Below are 17399 nucleotides of genomic sequence, written 5' to 3'. Positions count from 1 at the left end.
AAGGGGAAGAAGACCGCTGAGAAGGAGATAGATAGACCAGGGTGGACCCAACGAACCGCCTTATTGACGGAAAGATCGGGGCCTTCTATTGTGCCTTGACGAGACACGCAACAATTACATGGACCCAACAAAAAGAACGTGAGATTTGGATATACACCCCAGAAGAAGAACAGGCATGCGGCGTGGTGTCTGCGGTCCGATCATGTGGTCGTGGTGTATGCACTCGTGGAAGCGTGTGCGTTCACTAACACATTGTCATGAAGGCTAATAATGAAGCAAACAACAAACACCTCGCTCCTATAAAACAAAGCATTCAGTGTGTTCACCTAAAGAACAGGCCGAGAAAGCCGGAAGATAAAACGCCACAGCTCGCCGCTCCCTCCGTTTCCACTGCATGCATTTTGCTGTCGTCGGCTCCGGCTGATTTCTGTCTGACGGAATGAAAACGTAAACATCTTTTATCTAGAAAGAGGTAAACAAAAACAACTCCATGAATGGTTAACGGGTCCAAACGATCTTCACCCTCCCTCGCTCGCATGCACATATCCCTCTCCCATGGCCAGCAAAGCTGACTACCTCAAGAAGTACCTCAGGGGCCCCCGCAAGCCCCAGGGACCCCCCACTGGTGCCCAAGGGGGGCTGCGTCTGGGAGAGGATGCAGAGTTGGACTTTCACCCCAGATCGCGGCGAGGGGGCCCCCGGGGGGCCCCTGGGACTCGCGGGAGGAAGACGCTGTTTACGGTGTTGCGTCGAGCAGAGAACGGCGCGAGGTATTTATTCAAAGACGCAAATGAGGATGGCGTGTACGATGAAGACCTGTTAGCATCTGATCAAGAGGAGGTGCGGGTCGTAGGGGAGGACGGACAGATCCTAGAGCTCAGCGAAGCAGACAAAGCCAAAGTCAATGAACTTATCGCTAGAGAGGAGAGAGAAGACGAAGACTATCCCGTGAAACCCCGGGGGCTTCCGACTGACCATCTCAGCGGCTTAAGGGACCCTCGGCATGCCAGAGGAAGGGCCCCTGAGGGGTCCCCTGAGAGGGCCCCTGAGGCGGTATCCGAACCCCCCTCTCCTGAAAACAGCAGCTGGAAGGAGGCCTTCGCTTTAGAGGGGCCTGTGTGCGTGGGTGGGTCCTCTCATTTGTCTGCTCCGAGTCCGTATGATGAGCGCGCAAGATTGAAACAACAGCTGGAACTTAGTGGGCAGCTGGACCCAGCAAGCAGAGACCTCTCCCCCCCAAGAAGGCGATCTGCTACAGATAGATCGGGGGACCTATCCCCTCCAAGAAGACGAGCAGATACAGATGGAGCCAGAGACCTCTCCCCCCCCAGAAGAAGAGCAGACATGGACAGGGACGGAGACCTTTCCCCCCCAAGAAGAGCAGACAGAGGAAGAGGCATCTCTCCCCCTAGAAGAGGAGCAGACACAGACAGAGACAAAGATCTCTCCCCCCCGAGAAGAAGACCAGACGCAGACAGAGACATTTCCCCCCCCAGGAGGCGCCGGCCCTCCCCTGTAACCAGTCGACCAGCAGAAGCCCCCAGGGACAGCGAAAGGAATATACCACCTCAGAAGAACGCGTCTCGTGAGGGACGCTCAGAAAGGGAGGCAACCTCTGAAGGAGACAGGGACATCTCTCCTATGCGGCGAAGCCCAAGCAGCAAGGCAGGGTAGGTCTCTCAGCAGCTTTGCTTGAAGCGTCGCTTCCTCTTTTCCGCTGCTATGCTGAACGCACGCAAACCCAAAACCCGAAACCGAGGTGCAGTGGCCTCTCGGTGTCCCAAGGGCCAGACCCTTTGTCTACGTACCCATCCAAGGAGTTCTTATGTGCCCCCAGGCACAAGGACTAGGGATAAGTTGGTTTAGGGTTTAGGGTTCAAAACTTGTGTGGCATGTGTTGTCTTTCAGATCGCAAGAGGACGGTGGGCCTCCTAAGAGCCGAATTGTCTTTCGTGACAGAGAGGGACGAATCATATCTGAAGAGGAGTGGCTTGCTCTCGAGGTGCTCTAGGGTTTAGGGCTCGTGGTTTAGGGTTCAGTATTTAGGGTTTGCATGCGTTTATCATTGATGCAGCCGACTGCGGTTCTCTATATTTTCTGTAGGTCTCGCAAAATGTATGTATTGTTTCTGTTTTACAGGGGGCTAAGGGGAGAAAAAGACAAAGGGAAAGAGGGCCGGCGCCGGTAGGTCTCCCAAAGTGTATCTACATTGTCGCTGTCTTCCCTAAGCTGCAGGCTTGTGTTATTGTTGTGGTTCGTCTGTTTGTTCAACACTGCTTTGCTCCCTGTTGTATTGCAACTCGATTGCAGGTGTTAGAGTGGGGCGCGGGGTTGAAGCAGAAAGAAGACAAAATTGCAAAACAAAGACGAGAAGAAAAAATAGCTAAACAACCGTTTGCCAGGTGCGGGAGATACACATAATATACGTATTGCATTATATAAGACATATATATATATATATATATTATATATTATATATTATATGCATATATATCGTAATATTCAATAGATATATTAGAGTGTAGCATATAGTAAGTAATACATATCCAAATACTTAGATATACAGAGTAGATATTTTGTATACTTTATATGTGATACATAATGTGGGTCCATCCAAGTAGATACACATACAGTGCATATTGTGCGCGTTGCAGAATATGGTAAGAAGATAATAAGAACAACAGGCAAACCAACGGGACAGCATATACAACACCGAAGGACCCGCATCGTCTGCCGCATGCAACCTTTAGCGTTCCCTTATATGCATGGTAGTTCCTCTGTTAGTTTTACTGTTTCAATCAAAGCAGGTTGGAGGCTTATCTCTATCTGGCGTTGCTATGTTTTGCTTCTCTACTGCTTTAGATATGACATTGATGAGGAATATGAAACGGAGCTGCGAGCCCGAGACCGGTGGGATGACCCCTTGGCCAGGGCCCCCACTTCCCGAAAAGACCGACAAGAAGAGCAAAACAGCGATACCCAAGACAGCAGCAAAACAGGCAAGCCTCCCTATACAACTCATCATACCGTGGCCATAGCGGCTGCCCTTGAGTGCTGCTGCCCTGAAGCTCTGTCTTTTACTTCTCGCTATAAGAGCGAAAGCGTTGCAGTTTAGTGCTGTCCCACACAAAACACCTGAAGCAAATAAGTCATCGAGAGATCTTCCTCCGGGTTTCAGCCTTGCTTTTTAGTTTCATGACCCGTGGGGGGGGGGNGGGGGGGGGGAGGGCATTCCAACCCCCGCGCTGTGGTGTTGCTGGCTGGCTACGCCTGCTTGGCTAGTTAGGTATCTAGCTAGCCATTCGCCTATCTTGCCGGCGGGCTCGCGAAGCGGCTCGCTTGCAGCATTAGCTAGCTAAATAGCTATGTATTTGGATAGCTAGCCTCAGCAAGTGTCTGGCTGGTTGGGCTAGCTGTGGAGCTAGGTGGAGCAAGCTGGCTACGTTGCTTTGTTGCCAACCAGCCAGCTAGCTGGTTACTCTGTCAACCTGGTGCGTTGTGTTGCGCATGCAGAACGACCCACGTGTCCCCACGATGCCCCGCCCAACCGCTTTGGGATTAAGCCGGGGTACCGCTGGGATGGAGTTGTTCGCGGCAACGGGTTCGAGGAGGAGCGCTTGAAGGTATGCAAGAGTAGCGCCACATGTCTAGCTAACCATCCAGCTAGCTGGCCGGGTGGATAGGTACCTAGCTGCGTAGAGAGGGAAGTAGAGACAAGAAAATTAGAAGGCAAAGCGCACTCAGCGCAGTCGATTTTACCCCGGTGGTGCCTCAGGCTAGGCTCCAATATAGCGGGACAGCCAATCCTTAGGTAGCTAGCCAGCTAGATAGTTAGCTGGGCTGGTCCCAAGGCGATTCCTCCTTCGGACCGCATTGGGGCGGTACGTTGGTTTTCTTGCCTTGCTCTGAGTCTTTTTACGGCTGATAAGTTTGCTTTGCTGTCGCGTGTTGTCGTTTGCGGTGTATGCACAGGCGATAAACCGGCGCAAGTGGGAGGCGGAGGAGGCGCACATGAACAACACCGCAGATATGTGAATGAAAAAAGGGGAGGAAGAGGCAATCACAAAGACAGACACGCGTTGAGGAGAGGGAAATTGCCAGCAAAGACACAGAGGCAGACCCCCCCCACACATACATGCAGAAAAACAAAAAGATAGAGGTGGGCGCAAGACAAAGACAGAGGCCAACGAAGACAAACACGCAACGCAAACAAAGACAGAGATACGTTCGCCTCTCAAGTCCTATGGGGCAGGGTTTTGGAGCTTAGACTGCGGACTTCTTTTCCTCTATGTCAATGTATTTTTTGGTTTGCGTTGCCTATGTTGTACGTCTTCATCTGCTTCCACCGCGTTGTATCTACAACCCTTAAGGTAGCGCCTCTTTCAATTCCTCTTGGCCCGCTGGCTTCTCTTTCCACTCTCAAGCGGGCGTGCAGTTGGAAACCTGCATGCACATGCGTTTAGATCCTGTCTACTTCTGCACTCGACCTATACAGGTTACAGAGCTATTGCTTTTAGAGGCTTCTACAGCCCTAAACAAAGGGGGGGGGGGNACAGCCCTAAACAAAGGGGGGGGGGGAAGGGGGGAAATATCTTTTCTACTCTGCTGCTGAAGGCAGCGCTGATGCACCTGCATGCGACTTCGCGCCGTTGTCGCTTGTGTTTTACTGCTGTTGCTCTAGTTGCTGCTACCTCGATTAGCAGCTATAGGCAACAGCAATCGTCCTCAAGTAGCAGCCGAACGGAAATAGAAATTTAAACTATTATTTTGGCTTTTATTTGTTTTTGTGTGGGAAAAAGAACTTTGGCAGTAGCCAAGCGGCAAAGAGAAGCCGTGCAGTGGACACCTGCAATTGCAAACTGTTACTTCTCAGGTGTACGCACACCTCAAGGCGCCGAGGTGCCTGTACACCTGGGTTGAAAGAGGTCTATTCCAAAATTCAAGCGCACGCCAGACTCCTCACTGGAGTGTTCGCGGGAATTCGAAACGCCTCTCGAGAAGTATGTATTAAAGAATTCATATATGTGCCATATACCTATGTATATGTCAATATACATACATAAACGCACGCACATTGATACATAATTGAAATATATATATATATAAATATATATATATATATGTATATATATATATATATATATATATATATATATATATATATATATATATATATATATATATATATACTGTTTAAATTAGTGCATGTAAATACGCATGCAGCTGTATTTGCTCAAGCGTGCGATGTGGTAGCCACTACTGAATGAAGGAGTTCTTCTCCCTGCACGGGTTTCAGGTTAAGTACAGTGAGGGTTTTGGGGCCAATAACTTCAAACCAAGATGTCCCCGCATTGTCTTTTACGACGTGCCGCTCTGTCCTGTCTGCTTCTGCCCGGCCTATCACCAAAGAAGGCCTGAAGTTCATTTGTATCACAAGCTTGTCTGCCGGTGGCGCAGCAGCAGCAGCAGCAGGAGCAGCAGCGGGGGCCCCCCCTGCTGCAGCCGTAGCTTCTTCCTTATACTCTGGCTTAGGTGTAGCGGCTTCAGGAGCCCTGCCTGCAGGGGCAGCTTCTGCAGCAGTCTCTTCTACTGGTGCAGCTGCTGCCTTGTGTTCGTGAACAGGTTGCGCTGCGGTTTCCGCTGCTTTTGCACTCTCTGCTGCAGTGGTTGCTCCGGGTGCAGCAGCAGACTCTGCTGCTGACTCCTTCCCCGACACAGCAGCACCGGGATGATGGCCTTCTTCCTTCTCTTCTTCTGAAGTGGTTCCTTTCGCTGTCTCTGTTTCTCCCGCTGCATGGGACGGCGCTGTAGCAGAAGCGCGAGACTCCTTGGCAGATGCTTCCTCTGTCTTGCTGCTGCCCTCTCCTTGATGAGCAGATTCTTCGGGTTTTTCTTCTTCAGTGTTTTCTGCCTCGGTGCTGCTGCTCTCAGTCTCTGTGCTCTTCCCCTTTTCCCCCTGTGAGGCAGCAGTTTCTGTTGCAGAACCTTCTGAAGGCCCGTCTTCTGCGTACTTCTCAGTAGCGGACGAGGTCTGCAGGGCAGAGGCAAAGTTCAACCCATTTGAACTCCTCTCACTCTCATATTCTGGGTATACACCTATGGCGGTCTCATCATCCCAATTCTGCTGCTGCTGCTGCTGCTGCGCCCGCCAGGCGCCTACAGGCGCCCGGAAGGCGCCTGCGAAAGTCGCAGCCGACAGGAGAAGAGCAGCAGCCCATGTAGGGTTGAATCTTGTTCTATTAAAACAACTTTTCATCTTCTCAACATTTAAAACAAAGAATCTGCATCATCTAGAGCAGAATGACGTGGCAATGGAGAAGCCGGAAAGGCTAGTTGACCGGTGGTCCACCGTGCTGCGCAGTCAGCGGGAGTAGCAGCGGCGGTAGCAATAGTCCTTGTCTAATACTTTGATAATTGGGAAGTTGGAGTGAATTTCCATCGTGATCGCCGTGAAAGCTTCGATTTAAGCTGTACAGACAACTCAAAGTGGCAGATCATGGCGTAGGCATTCCTAATTCCTTAGGGAGTTAGGAGTGCCTACGCCACGCCGCGGTCTGCTAGCCTGCATATGTAGGAAAAGAGAGGCTGATACCATTTATCTCATTATTTGTTTAAAATTGAATTCAAAATTCGCGTACTTCTTTTCCTCCGCTATGCGGAGGAAGCTGCGTCCGAACCCGCGTGCACGTGCTGAGGTCATAGAGCATAGAGTCGCCACCTGTCTGGCTTCTTCTGGTGGCTGTGTGGCCCTAACCACCCATTCAAACAATTCTCCCTAGTAGGCATTAAACTAAACTTAAATTAAGTTTAAAATGCACTAAATTGACGTCGTTTGGCGATGCCTCCACATGTATGCCCTCAGACATAAATACGACTTTGCCATTGGGGCACAACTGCAGTCACAGATACAGATGGCTGGCGGTTGAAGCAGAGGACAACTTTCCTGGACGCATATTCTCTACAAAAAGAGACAAATGCAGAGTATTTTGCAAGTAAACCGCCTTGCCTTCACCTTAGGTGGCCTCTAGTCCCCTGCACAGCACGCAAGGCCCCGATACGGCATGACCGTCCCCAAAATGTTGGTGCTCCTATCTACTTGCGCGCAGGCTTGGAGGGGCAAGTACGTGTTTAACTAGCCTTTACACTGTAATACTGTTAGCGCATGCAACACATGGGGACTTAGGTGCGCTTGGCCGTGAGGTTGCCTTGCGGCATTAGTCCCAGCCAGCGAGATGCGTGGCAGCTTACTACAGGCCGCCTCCCCTCTGCAGCCACTCCAGACCCTCGGCCCGATGTGCTCAGGGCGCATCTGAACTGAAGAGAATGCCTCCTGGATTTCGAGGTGTCCTTTATTAAGTCTTTACTGCCGCTCGTCACTGTGACGTCAGTTGAGAACGAGGGGGCATGCGACCACCAGCGCACATGAGAACGGAGGCCCAGTAAAGAAAGTCGACAAGTAACTGAACGAAAGGAAAAGAGTAATCTCAAATTTAAACGAAAGGCGATGCAACGCACAAAAACAATGCGAGAAAACCTAGGCGACTCTCTGTAGCCCCTAAATCGCTCCTCTGTTGGCTTTCTAAAGCACATAACTATGCGTTTTTACGAAGCCACCTATGTAATACGGGGTAATACGATAATGTATTGCGACAACGGCTCAGCTGGCCCTGCACCCCAAAGTAACTCAAACGCAACAACAATCATAAGCGCTCTGCCCCCACAGTTTTGCTTCCGCCCTGCCGTATGGTCCACCACTCTGCACCAGCGAAACGCCTTCGAACGTACGTATATGTTTCCTGGTATATCTGAAGGTGCTAACTGCAGATCTGCCTTCACCCAAGATGGCTACTGAAGGTCAAGACAGTTGTCTGCAACGTAAGTGCCTGCGTCCAAATACAGCTTGGATATGGTTGCATGTGGGTTTGTAGCGTTTCTTGTTGCAAGCAGTGTTGCAATTCATGACTGGCAGCCTTCTATCCGCAGCATGAATCCATGCTATTGTGGCGCTGCTTTCAGGTATCCAGCAGACTTGAGGGAAGGCTAAAGCAGATTTTAAGGATATCTTAGCTTGCGTATTTTCACTGTTACAGCTGAAAACGGTCACTGTATAAGGCGGATGATTCGACAACGGTCATTGGATACGGTGGAAGATTCGCTCAGCAGCATGTGTATTTACGCACAGCCACACCTTCTTACTATATTTTACATACATGAGATATAGGCTACTCTACTTAGATGCTGTACAAATTAAATATAAGCCAACGCGGCTATGATCAAACACAGCTGTAGGCTGATTCCGTCTCACGATAGATTTTCAATGTCCCACTTGAAGAAGAGCTGAATATATTGTAAGGGGGAGGCTCCTAGGCATATACACCTTCACTTTTTGCGAGGAATTAAAACCAACTTTTGTCAAGGAGAAGAGTGGAAGACACCCTAAAAACGGAATTAGGCATTATACCTGCGCCTCCACCCATTTCAAGGCGAGAAGCAGGCGGGTACTGGGTCAATAAGCATATAACCGCCAATCTCATCTCTTCTGATGATTCCGGGGCTCTTGAATTAAGCAACCCGAAGCTTTTACTAGCTATACGATGGGTATAATACAGAAGGCCGGCCAGGAAACTGCATGCAGTGGAGCACAGCGACAGGAGAACCGAACCAATGGACACTGAATAACGCCCTCACTAGGAGAGTGGGCAATTCATAGTACCCCTTGAGAAGTAAGGAACTGAAGCGGATCTTAGTTGCGGCTAATCTGCAACTGTCGTCCCCCCGTCAAACGAAACCTACTCGAGATGAAGCCCAGGCCGTGCGTCTCATGCTTGACAAGCCGTGATTCCTCTTGTCTTTAAAAACAATTCAAAAATAAGCTGCAGGTATGTTGGCAGACAACTATAGAACACAGACTGCAACGGCTGAAGCATCAACTGTTACGCTTAAAGCGATGAAAGTTGCAGATGGTGAATACAGCACGACAAAACTGCGCAAGAGGGGGCGGAGGCGAACTGTCTCCGTATATGTTGAGTACGTCAGAGCGTAAATAATATGAAATTTAAAACAATTTGAGACAGAGGGAAAAAACATAGCCCGGTTGCAACGACACCTTGTGCACCGGTGCAGGTAGGCCCACTGCTGTGAGCGACGATCCGTTACGGCATAGCTGAGCTGAGATGTATAGGAACGGGAACGAATGACTCTGGAGACGAAGTGAATGCAGAAACTAACGTGTTTGCAATTTGTTTGCTCTTATTAATCCTTTTAGATGCAGTACGCGCAATACAATTATTTTTTCTCGCTAGGCTTGCGCATGGCGCCTTGAAGTTCGAGTTCCGCTGCTGCGGCGCCGTGCTTCACGCTCTTATCGTGAGCGTTTGTGAGCTTGCCTAGTTTTTTCCTTTTTAAGCACAACTAGCGGAGTTTTAGCCCGCTGAACGTTCTGCAGTTCAGGCGATGGGGACGCCCGAGTACGCGGCTCCCCACCACGTTGCGGAGGACGACCCGGAGGCCAACAGCAAGCAACCAAACAGCAGACAAAATGACAAGCATAGCGAATCTGTAGCACCCGATTTCGTGCGCTTGAAGCGCAGCGGGAGGACTCCTCTTGGGTTCTTGTTCACTGCTGCTGCAGCAGCCCTCGCGTGCTCTGCTGTTGCGTATGTGATCGTGTCGTGCTCTCTCGCATTTGGTCGTCTTTCCTCTTCCCCGAAAGCTGCTCGTCTGCTTGCAGATGGCCGGGGAGATATTTGCTCTCCGGTAAGCAGTAATACTCTAACGAGTGACGAGGGGGATGCCATCCTCCTCTTGTAGACGGATACTCAGCAGTAGTTGAGCAGTCGTCCGTGGCGTACCTAGCAGCGACAGTAAAACAACAGACATGGCAATACCAGCAAGTGTGCAGCTTGCATTTATAATAAGATGAGACCGGACAATCCCGAAGTGCATCGACTTGACACGGGGAATGTCCGAGGGTGGTGGGGCTTCGGCTGTCCGGTCTCTGTTACCCTCTTCATCCAGTCTTTTTAATCATTCTGCCCTCTTCACAAGAACCCCTGAAGACTCCTAAACAGCGGACACTGGTCTGGGTTTCAATCTGCAAGCACTAGTGGCGAGGGGCCGTGCATTGGTAAGAGGATTTTGTTGTTGGGTTGTATTTTGTTTGCAGCAGGAGAGAGGAGCTACAGGAGATCCCGCAGGAGAAGGGGAAGGGCCTCCCCCTCTGGTGCCGCCTCCTCCTGTGGAGGAGCTGGAGCAAACAGCGGGGGGGCAAGACGTTACGGAGCAGGGAGCGGAGCAGCTGGCAGCGCCTGCACCTCCCGTGCGTCTAACGTCTTAGTAGCAGAGGGGCTTTAGTGTTTGGGATTAGGTCTTAGATTAGGGTTTGGGGGTTTGGGTTTATTGTGCAATCTCGCCCGAGGCAGTGCTGTCTGCTTGGAGAACATCGACGTACCCCCAGTTTCAGAAGTTTCATTTTGCGTTATTGCACACAGACAACGGAAGGGGGGGAAAGAGGACCGGGTGATGATGATGAAGGCGGAGACAGTGAGGACGAGGAGACGCCGAGCGCGACCGGCCCAGCTTATGATGTACGTCCTGTCATGAAACGTTCCTCGTTCTTCTACATATATTGACCACAGTGGATCAATTACACTGCGGCGCTGATGTGCCAAATCTTATGTGAATGTCTTTATATATTTGTCGGCGTATGTATGTGCATATATATATATATATATATATATATATATATATGGGCGCTCCCGCATGCATACGCCGCTGTGGATGCGTCTAGCCGCATTAGTAGGACAACGGACAGGGCAGTGCCGACAACGGCGCGGGGGCGCCGCGGCCCTTTCCGTCTTCAACCTAGTTCACCCATATTTTCTCCATGTACCTTTTTTAGTTATGTCCCTGTAGTTAGAAGAAACCCTGAAGTGTCCTAAACTTTAGACTAAGATTCAGGATGTAGGCACCAGCGGAAGCGGGGAACGCGCATTTGGCGGTGGATCGGGTGTTGGTCACACTGGGTTATTGTTCTGTTTGCTGTCGGGTTGTTGTATCTCGTTTGCCGCAGGATGCAGGAGATACAGGGGATCACGCAGGAGAAGGGGAACGGTCTCCCTCTCCGACATCGCCTCCTGTGGAGGCGGGAGAGCAAGACGGAGAGCAAGGAGTGGGGGAGCAGGAAGCGGGGCAGCAAGGAGTATGGGGGCAGGGAACGGAGGAGCTGCCCGAGCTTGCGTCTGCCGTGCGTCTGGCGTCTTCGCAAGAAGGCATTCGGGTTTGGGATTAGGTTCGGGATTAGGTTTTGGGGGTTATGTTTCAGCGTTGCTAGCGGCTGCCTGGATGACAGACGGACGTGATCCCGTTCTCCGGTGCTGCGTACAGACAGCGGAAGATGAGGAAGGACGACAGACTGAAGAGGATGACGATGGAGACGGCATATACATGGAAATGCGTAGCATACCGAGCCCGACTTCTGTACGTTCTGTGATGGAGCGATCCTCCTCCTACATATATTGACCACCCTCAACAGTATACGCAGAAGCAGTGATATCCTACACTACAGGTTTTCTTGCGGCGTGCACCCTATGCGCACGCTGGATGATCTGGGGGGCATTTCTTTAGGGAGAGTGTGTCTTCTTCTGCTTCCCCATTCATCACGCTTTCTACACCATCGCGCTTTTGCTTAGGGCTTGGCATTTAGGGTTTTAGCATTTGCTACCTTGCGGGGTACCTCATGTTCAGGGAGAAGATGTGGAAGAACCGATATACATGGAAATGAGTCCCATCCCATCCAGTCCTTCTTCTCCACGTGACACTGTCAGTCAGTTTTTTCTCTGTCATCTCACGTCATTGTTTTTGTTTTCTTTGTCCTGTGCCTTCGTCTTGCCGCCTTCCGCCTTCGCGCATTCGCCCTTTTGCACTTTCGTTTGCCTGGTTGCTGGCTTCTGTTGGGGGCGAACGATGTAGAAGACGGCTTGAATGGACTGCTACTGCCTCATCTGCTTCATTCTGCTTGCTCAGACTTCTTCGCGCATGCCTTTGTGCTGCTTGTGGCATACTGCAGTGTAGCTGTTTATATGGAATTATATGCATATATACAGATGCTTGCATGTATGCATGAGATGCATTGGCGACTCCCTACAGCATATGTGCATTTAGTGTTCGTACAGAACTATTTGGCAGCTAAGACGAGGTTCTAGAGGATTTGCGTTGTTTGGTTCTGCAGCTTACGACAACAGACAATTTGGAGTCTGCAGTGACAGGCGATCCATGGCAGCGGCGGCCGACGACGGTGGAAGCGATGATGACTGCCAGCGATTTTTGGCCGGTAAGGAGATAGCAAAGTGTACGTGCAGCGTTCGCGCGTTGTTTGTTGTGAAACACTTGGCCCCTCTTCGCCGGCTTTCCTTCGTCTCTGGTATTACAACCGCTGCAGCCACTGCATCGACTCTAGCGTGATGCTGTTTGCGGTTCCCGGCGCTGTAACATTTTGTCTCCTTTGCTGTAACTTCCGTCGTAACGGCAGATGTAGAAGTGGTAGACCTAGTTGTATACCTAAAAACGGCACGGGCACACGTAGACGTCGCGTGTACATTATATATATATATATATGTATATATATATATATATATATATATATANTATATATATATATATATATATATATATACATTTGTAACCATGTTTAAGCGTATCTGTGATAACGTGGTAAGCGATCGCATGTACGTGCGTATATGTGTATATATGCATATACGGTGCTAGGTAACGTGGTAAGCGATCGCATGTACGTGCGTATATGTGTATATATGCATATACGGTGCTAGGACAGGCTCAGCAGATATTTTGGGGACGCATTGTCCTGTTCGCTTCGCGCAGAGTGAAGAACCTGAGGGGACGATTATGGAGACGAAGGATATCGCAGCGTCGATGGGGCAGATGATTGCATCTTCTCCAGTGAGTTCACGAACAGCGCCGAGAGGCCGCGGTGTTAGTGCGGCTTTTGTTGTCTCATTATCCCAGATGAGCGTGGCTTGAGTTCTGCACTTAACGGCTCATGAAACGGAGCAGCAGCCATAGACAACAACTTGTACTCTCATCTACTCTTCCTACGCGCTGCACACAGCGCGACGGAACCAGAGGATGAGGGCCGCGGGAACGGAGGCCGGGAACAGAGCAGATAGATGATGAGAAGACTCCCACGCGGGGGAGGGGCACTTGTCTCTCTCCAGTTCTTCTCATTCTAGCATCCGTTAGATGCTGTCTATGCGTTTGCTGCAGCCTTCAGTTTCCTCCCGGAAAGGTTTCGGGCATGCTGCCCGATGGTTGCGCAGAGGGTTTCAAGTAAGGGCTTGCTGGTGCTTTAGTGGACCGTTTCACCTTCTCTTGGTTGCAGATTGACTGTTTATTTAATCATTGCTGTGGGTGCGGATGCTTTTGCACCTGCTGCTGTTGCTGCTGCTGCTTCCGGGGATCCTCAGTGGCGACGGCGGGTGAAAGACTTCTGTTTGAGATAAACGGCAGGACCGGTGCTGCTGTTGCTGTTGCCGCCTTGGGGGCATAGGGCTGAGGCCTAGAATGCACGATGCTGGGTGGCCTCTAGTGGGTGCCCTTATTGCTGTGCTCGGTGGCTGCTAGTGGGAGCCCTTATTGCTACTGCTTTCCATTCATCCTGCGTGCTGCATATTGCATGCACCGTCCCAATTCCATCTAGAGTTTGGTCCCTCTGTGCGGTTGTGAAGGCTCGAGGAGATTCAGGAAGTTCGACGAGCTCGGGGGCGTCTCGGGGAAGTGGCGGTGATGAAGAGGTGATCATCTATTTGTTCATTTTGCTCCTACACATTACCGCCGGTCTTGTGATTTATGGCTTCAGGTCTTTGATTTAGAACATAGGGTTTGAGATTTGGGGTTTGGGGCGTGGGAGGCACGAGCATCGGGGTTTTCGTTGAATACTGACGAGTTGCATAATCTGCAGTTGCAGGTTTGCCCTGGCATGCTCCCTTGGAACTGTGCTTGGTGTAGTGTACAACATCCCGGTTCATTCTGTTGTGCGTGCGTTTGCGTGCAACTCAACCTGCGCGCCTTGTCAAAGGGAGGTCGCCGGATACCAACTGAAGAGGAAAGCGTCTACATGGACTACAGAGAAATTGATGCGGCTATGGGGAGGCGGCCAGCTAGCCCAGTAGACGAGTACATGCATATCAGCGAAGCCGCTTCCATTATGGTAATGCTGCGAATTGTCAGTTCAGAGTAGATCCAATGAGCTATGAACGTTTTGCACGTTACTGCCGTTGAAAAGCGGCAATCTGTGAGCAGCGGTCGTTGATTTTGTCGGCGTGCCGACACTCCATGCCTGTGGCGGTAGGAGACCAGCGACCGGCAGCTGTTGTGCGCCTTTGGGACAGGGCCGTTCAGCGGTGTTTGTAGCGGTCTGGACTGCCATTTTGCCGCAAACTTGGCTGTTCCCTGCTGTTTCAGGAAGACTATGAAGCAGATGTTCTCTTCGGTTCGCCTGATTCACGGCGTGAACAACACCGGCAATTCCTAGAGAGAGGGCTCGTTTTTACAGGGGGCAGTGCCGCGCAGGTGAGCGCTGTTTGTTTTTTTTTTCATCCGTCTTAGAAAACTGAAGCATCCCTTTGGTCGTGAAACTGCGTCTGCATAGACAGCCGAGCATCTGGTTATGGTGCATTTTGTACCCGAATTCAACGCTAAGGACAAAACAGACTTGACGGGTTGGCGTTGCGGTGTTTATTTGTGTCCTTTGGATTCCTCGGCGCTTTTCCTTTCTCGAAGGGGGTTTGTATACGCAGCATGCAGGTGTTCGTTGCTCACTGCAAATCAGGGATCGTAGCAAGTGATGCTCACTTTAAGGACGGCCTGCGGGCTAGTTGTGGATGAAGTGTATATAATGTGCTGGGTGTAGTGGTACGGTAGTGGTACGGAGGGCACGTTGAAGGTTGTAGGGGAACATTTGCTGTCGCAATGTGTATTCTTGAACTTGAACGACGCAGTGCAATTCATCGTCGTCTTTATCTTTTATGATGCAGGGGAGAGCCCCTGCGGGCAGCAGACTGCCTTCGCCCACGTCGGGCACCAGCCATATGTGGGGAACTCCGTCTGTAATTATAACGCCGCCGCACCCCAGTGGAGCGCATGTAAGCTGTTTTCAGACTTACATTTTTGCAGCAACTGCCGGGATCTGGCCTTCTGCAGTTCGCTCTGTCTGCCGCTTTCTTAGTGCCGTTTGCGGGGTAAACGGCGTGAAGTGAGTGCATTGCTAAGGCGTAATCGCAGTGTGTGCGCTACGCGTAAGTACAGTGTTTTCCTTTTATTTGTTGTGTCCGTTTCCTCTTCTGCTATATGGTTGGGAGGCGGTGGCAGTGGTAAGGGCTCGACTTGCTGTCGGGGCGCTCGTGGAAGCCGTAGGGCTTCCTCCCCTCGGCAAGCGCTGCAGCAGGGTGCAGTTCATCGAGCGGTGCAGTTTTGCTTACCTGTTTCAGTTGTATCCGAAATACTTCCGTATTAACAGTCGATGCACCGTTCATTAGCTCGCCTGTTTGGAGCCCTTGAGACTCCACACAAGCCAGTTGAGGAGGCGTATATATTTGTCTTCATGAACCATTTCTGCTGGGATACAGGCGACAGGCCAAGGCGGTGGAGGAGTAGCCCTTCCCCAGGGCGCAAGTGGGGCCGGTCCCTACCAGTATGAAAGTGTTGGTTGGGGCAGTGGAGCTACTACAAAGGTGAGGCTTTTCCCCCCTTTCCCTCCTGCTCGTTTGTAAAGTTTTCTCAGCAGATCCCGTAGGATTGCTTCAGATGTACTGAACTTGTTTTTTAGTCAGTGGTTTCAGTGTCTGCCCCCTGTCAGACGCTATCTATGGAGGCAGGCGCAGCCCGCCCATAGGGCTGACGTGGGGAGTGGCACGGTTCCGAGCTGTGTTGACACCTGCGTTGGGATGCAGGCAGGAGTGCAGGATAGGGAGCTTCCTCCTCCACCGTTTCCGTTACCGCCGGACCTTCCACCTCTGGGTATCTTCGGGAGCGTGAAGCAAAGGAGCAGAAGTGTTGGCGATGTGAGGATTTTTCCGTTCTCCTTTGCCGTTTCTTGTCGACCATAGCCTTGTCAAGAGGTGTTGCATATTGTCAATAGCTCATAGACAAAGAGCACACTGAAGCGTAAAACGTGAGATCGATATTGCTGTCGAGCCTCAGTATCATATTTGCAACTGGGTGGCGGTTCTTCTGCAGGCCCCTCCGTCTCCCCACGGCATAGGAGTACGCGCTGCACATGAAGCTTGCGAGTCATGCTCGGTAGCTGCATACACAGCTTTCACCAGCGCCCTTTTCCATTTTGTGCAGAAGCATTTGGCTTCCACTGCACCCTCCACTGTTTGAGTGTCGCACGCTAATGAGTGCTTGATGCGTTGTGCTGAAGTCTCCTATTACACAACCTGGCTCTGCTCGATCCAGCCCACGGAATCTCTCTCCACCTGGAAGCAGTATCTGGGACGACGTAAGTGTTCGCATTCGTGGCCTCGCTATTGGCATGCTGGTCTGGATAAGATTCTGAAGAGATGCAGTAAAGGCATTACCCTGAGAGCTAGCAATGCAGTAAAGGCATTACCCTGAGAGCTAGCAGTGGGGAACACTTTTGCACTTCGCTATGTTCAGTATTGTTGTTCATATCCGTGTTCGTGCAATGGTCTTTGCCTTAGGGGGAAGGTGGAGTATCGTCTGCTGCGGGGGGTGGAAGACAGGTGAGACTTTGTGGGGCGTTGGAGGAGTTTGGTCTCGCAGCGACCTCTTCTCGCTTTCGAGGAGATTGACAGGTTTGGTGCAGCACCAGACTGGTGCAGCACCACCATGCGTTCTGGATGAACAGTGTTCACGACATATCCATGAAAATACATCCGCCTCGTCTCGATAAAGTGTCTGCTGTAATTCACCCGGTCATCGTGAACCTTTTGTCGATCGGAAGCACGGGGGTATATCCTAGACTCTAATATTTGTGTGACATAGTGTCCATCAAGTTGCACACTATGATGTTGCGGTAGTTTTTCTTGTTGCTGGCTGCGCAGGCGCAGTCTCTTCCCAGGTTCGGAGGAACGCCGCAATGGCTAACCGTAAGTGCATCATGAGCTTGAGGGTTCTTCGCGTATATGAATACGCACATTATCTGTGGAGCCGCGAAATAGTTGTCGCATCATAGACGCCGAGCACATTCGGTAGCCTGTTACGCACACATTTCCCCAAGAGCTGTTTGAGGGTTGCGGAGGCGAGGTTCCCCTATCGTAGTTTATTGGTTACTGCTCTTTGCATGGAGCCTCAAGCGAGCGTATACTATTCTGGCTTTATGCACAGCCGTTTGAAACCTTAATAGGAAAAGCGCTGCATAC

General features: G+C 50.9%; 3 protein-coding genes across 3 annotated transcripts; 2 read left to right on the top strand and 1 right to left on the bottom strand.

Annotated features, from left to right (window-relative positions):
* Window positions 1-555: 555 nt before the first annotated feature.
* EMH_0038350 (uncharacterized protein) lies at window positions 556-3115 on the top strand (the record flags this gene model as incomplete). Its single annotated transcript, XM_038022604.1, has 5 exons — window positions 556-1670; window positions 1909-2002; window positions 2140-2184; window positions 2311-2402; window positions 2863-3115. The coding sequence occupies 5 exons, from the start codon at window positions 556-558 to the stop codon at window positions 3113-3115; spliced, it is 1599 nt and encodes a 532-aa protein (XP_037878458.1).
* A 2118-nt stretch (window positions 3116-5233) lies between these two features.
* On the bottom strand, window positions 5234-6761 carry EMH_0038240 (uncharacterized protein; the record flags this gene model as incomplete). Its single annotated transcript, XM_038022603.1, has 2 exons — window positions 5234-6177; window positions 6755-6761. 2 exons carry the CDS (start codon window positions 6759-6761, stop codon window positions 5234-5236), a joined length of 951 nt encoding a protein of 316 aa, XP_037878457.1.
* A 2692-nt stretch (window positions 6762-9453) lies between these two features.
* EMH_0038130 (uncharacterized protein) lies at window positions 9454-17124 on the top strand (the record flags this gene model as incomplete). Its single annotated transcript, XM_038022602.1, has 14 exons — window positions 9454-9756; window positions 10166-10318; window positions 10491-10586; window positions 11072-11278; window positions 11386-11478; window positions 12230-12331; window positions 12880-12957; window positions 14093-14224; window positions 14479-14586; window positions 15051-15158; window positions 15642-15746; window positions 15966-16076; window positions 16675-16760; window positions 17082-17124. The coding sequence occupies 14 exons, from the start codon at window positions 9454-9456 to the stop codon at window positions 17122-17124; spliced, it is 1725 nt and encodes a 574-aa protein (XP_037878456.1).
* Between the last annotated feature and the right edge of the window lie 275 nt (window positions 17125-17399).

Source organism: Eimeria mitis, genomic scaffold (genome assembly GCF_000499745.2).
Source record: "Eimeria mitis Houghton genomic scaffold, Emh_scaff36, whole genome shotgun sequence".
Classification (NCBI taxonomy): domain Eukaryota; phylum Apicomplexa; class Conoidasida; order Eucoccidiorida; family Eimeriidae; genus Eimeria; species Eimeria mitis.
Note: the sequence above shows the minus strand (reverse complement) of the source record. Positions and strands in the feature narration are given on the sequence as shown.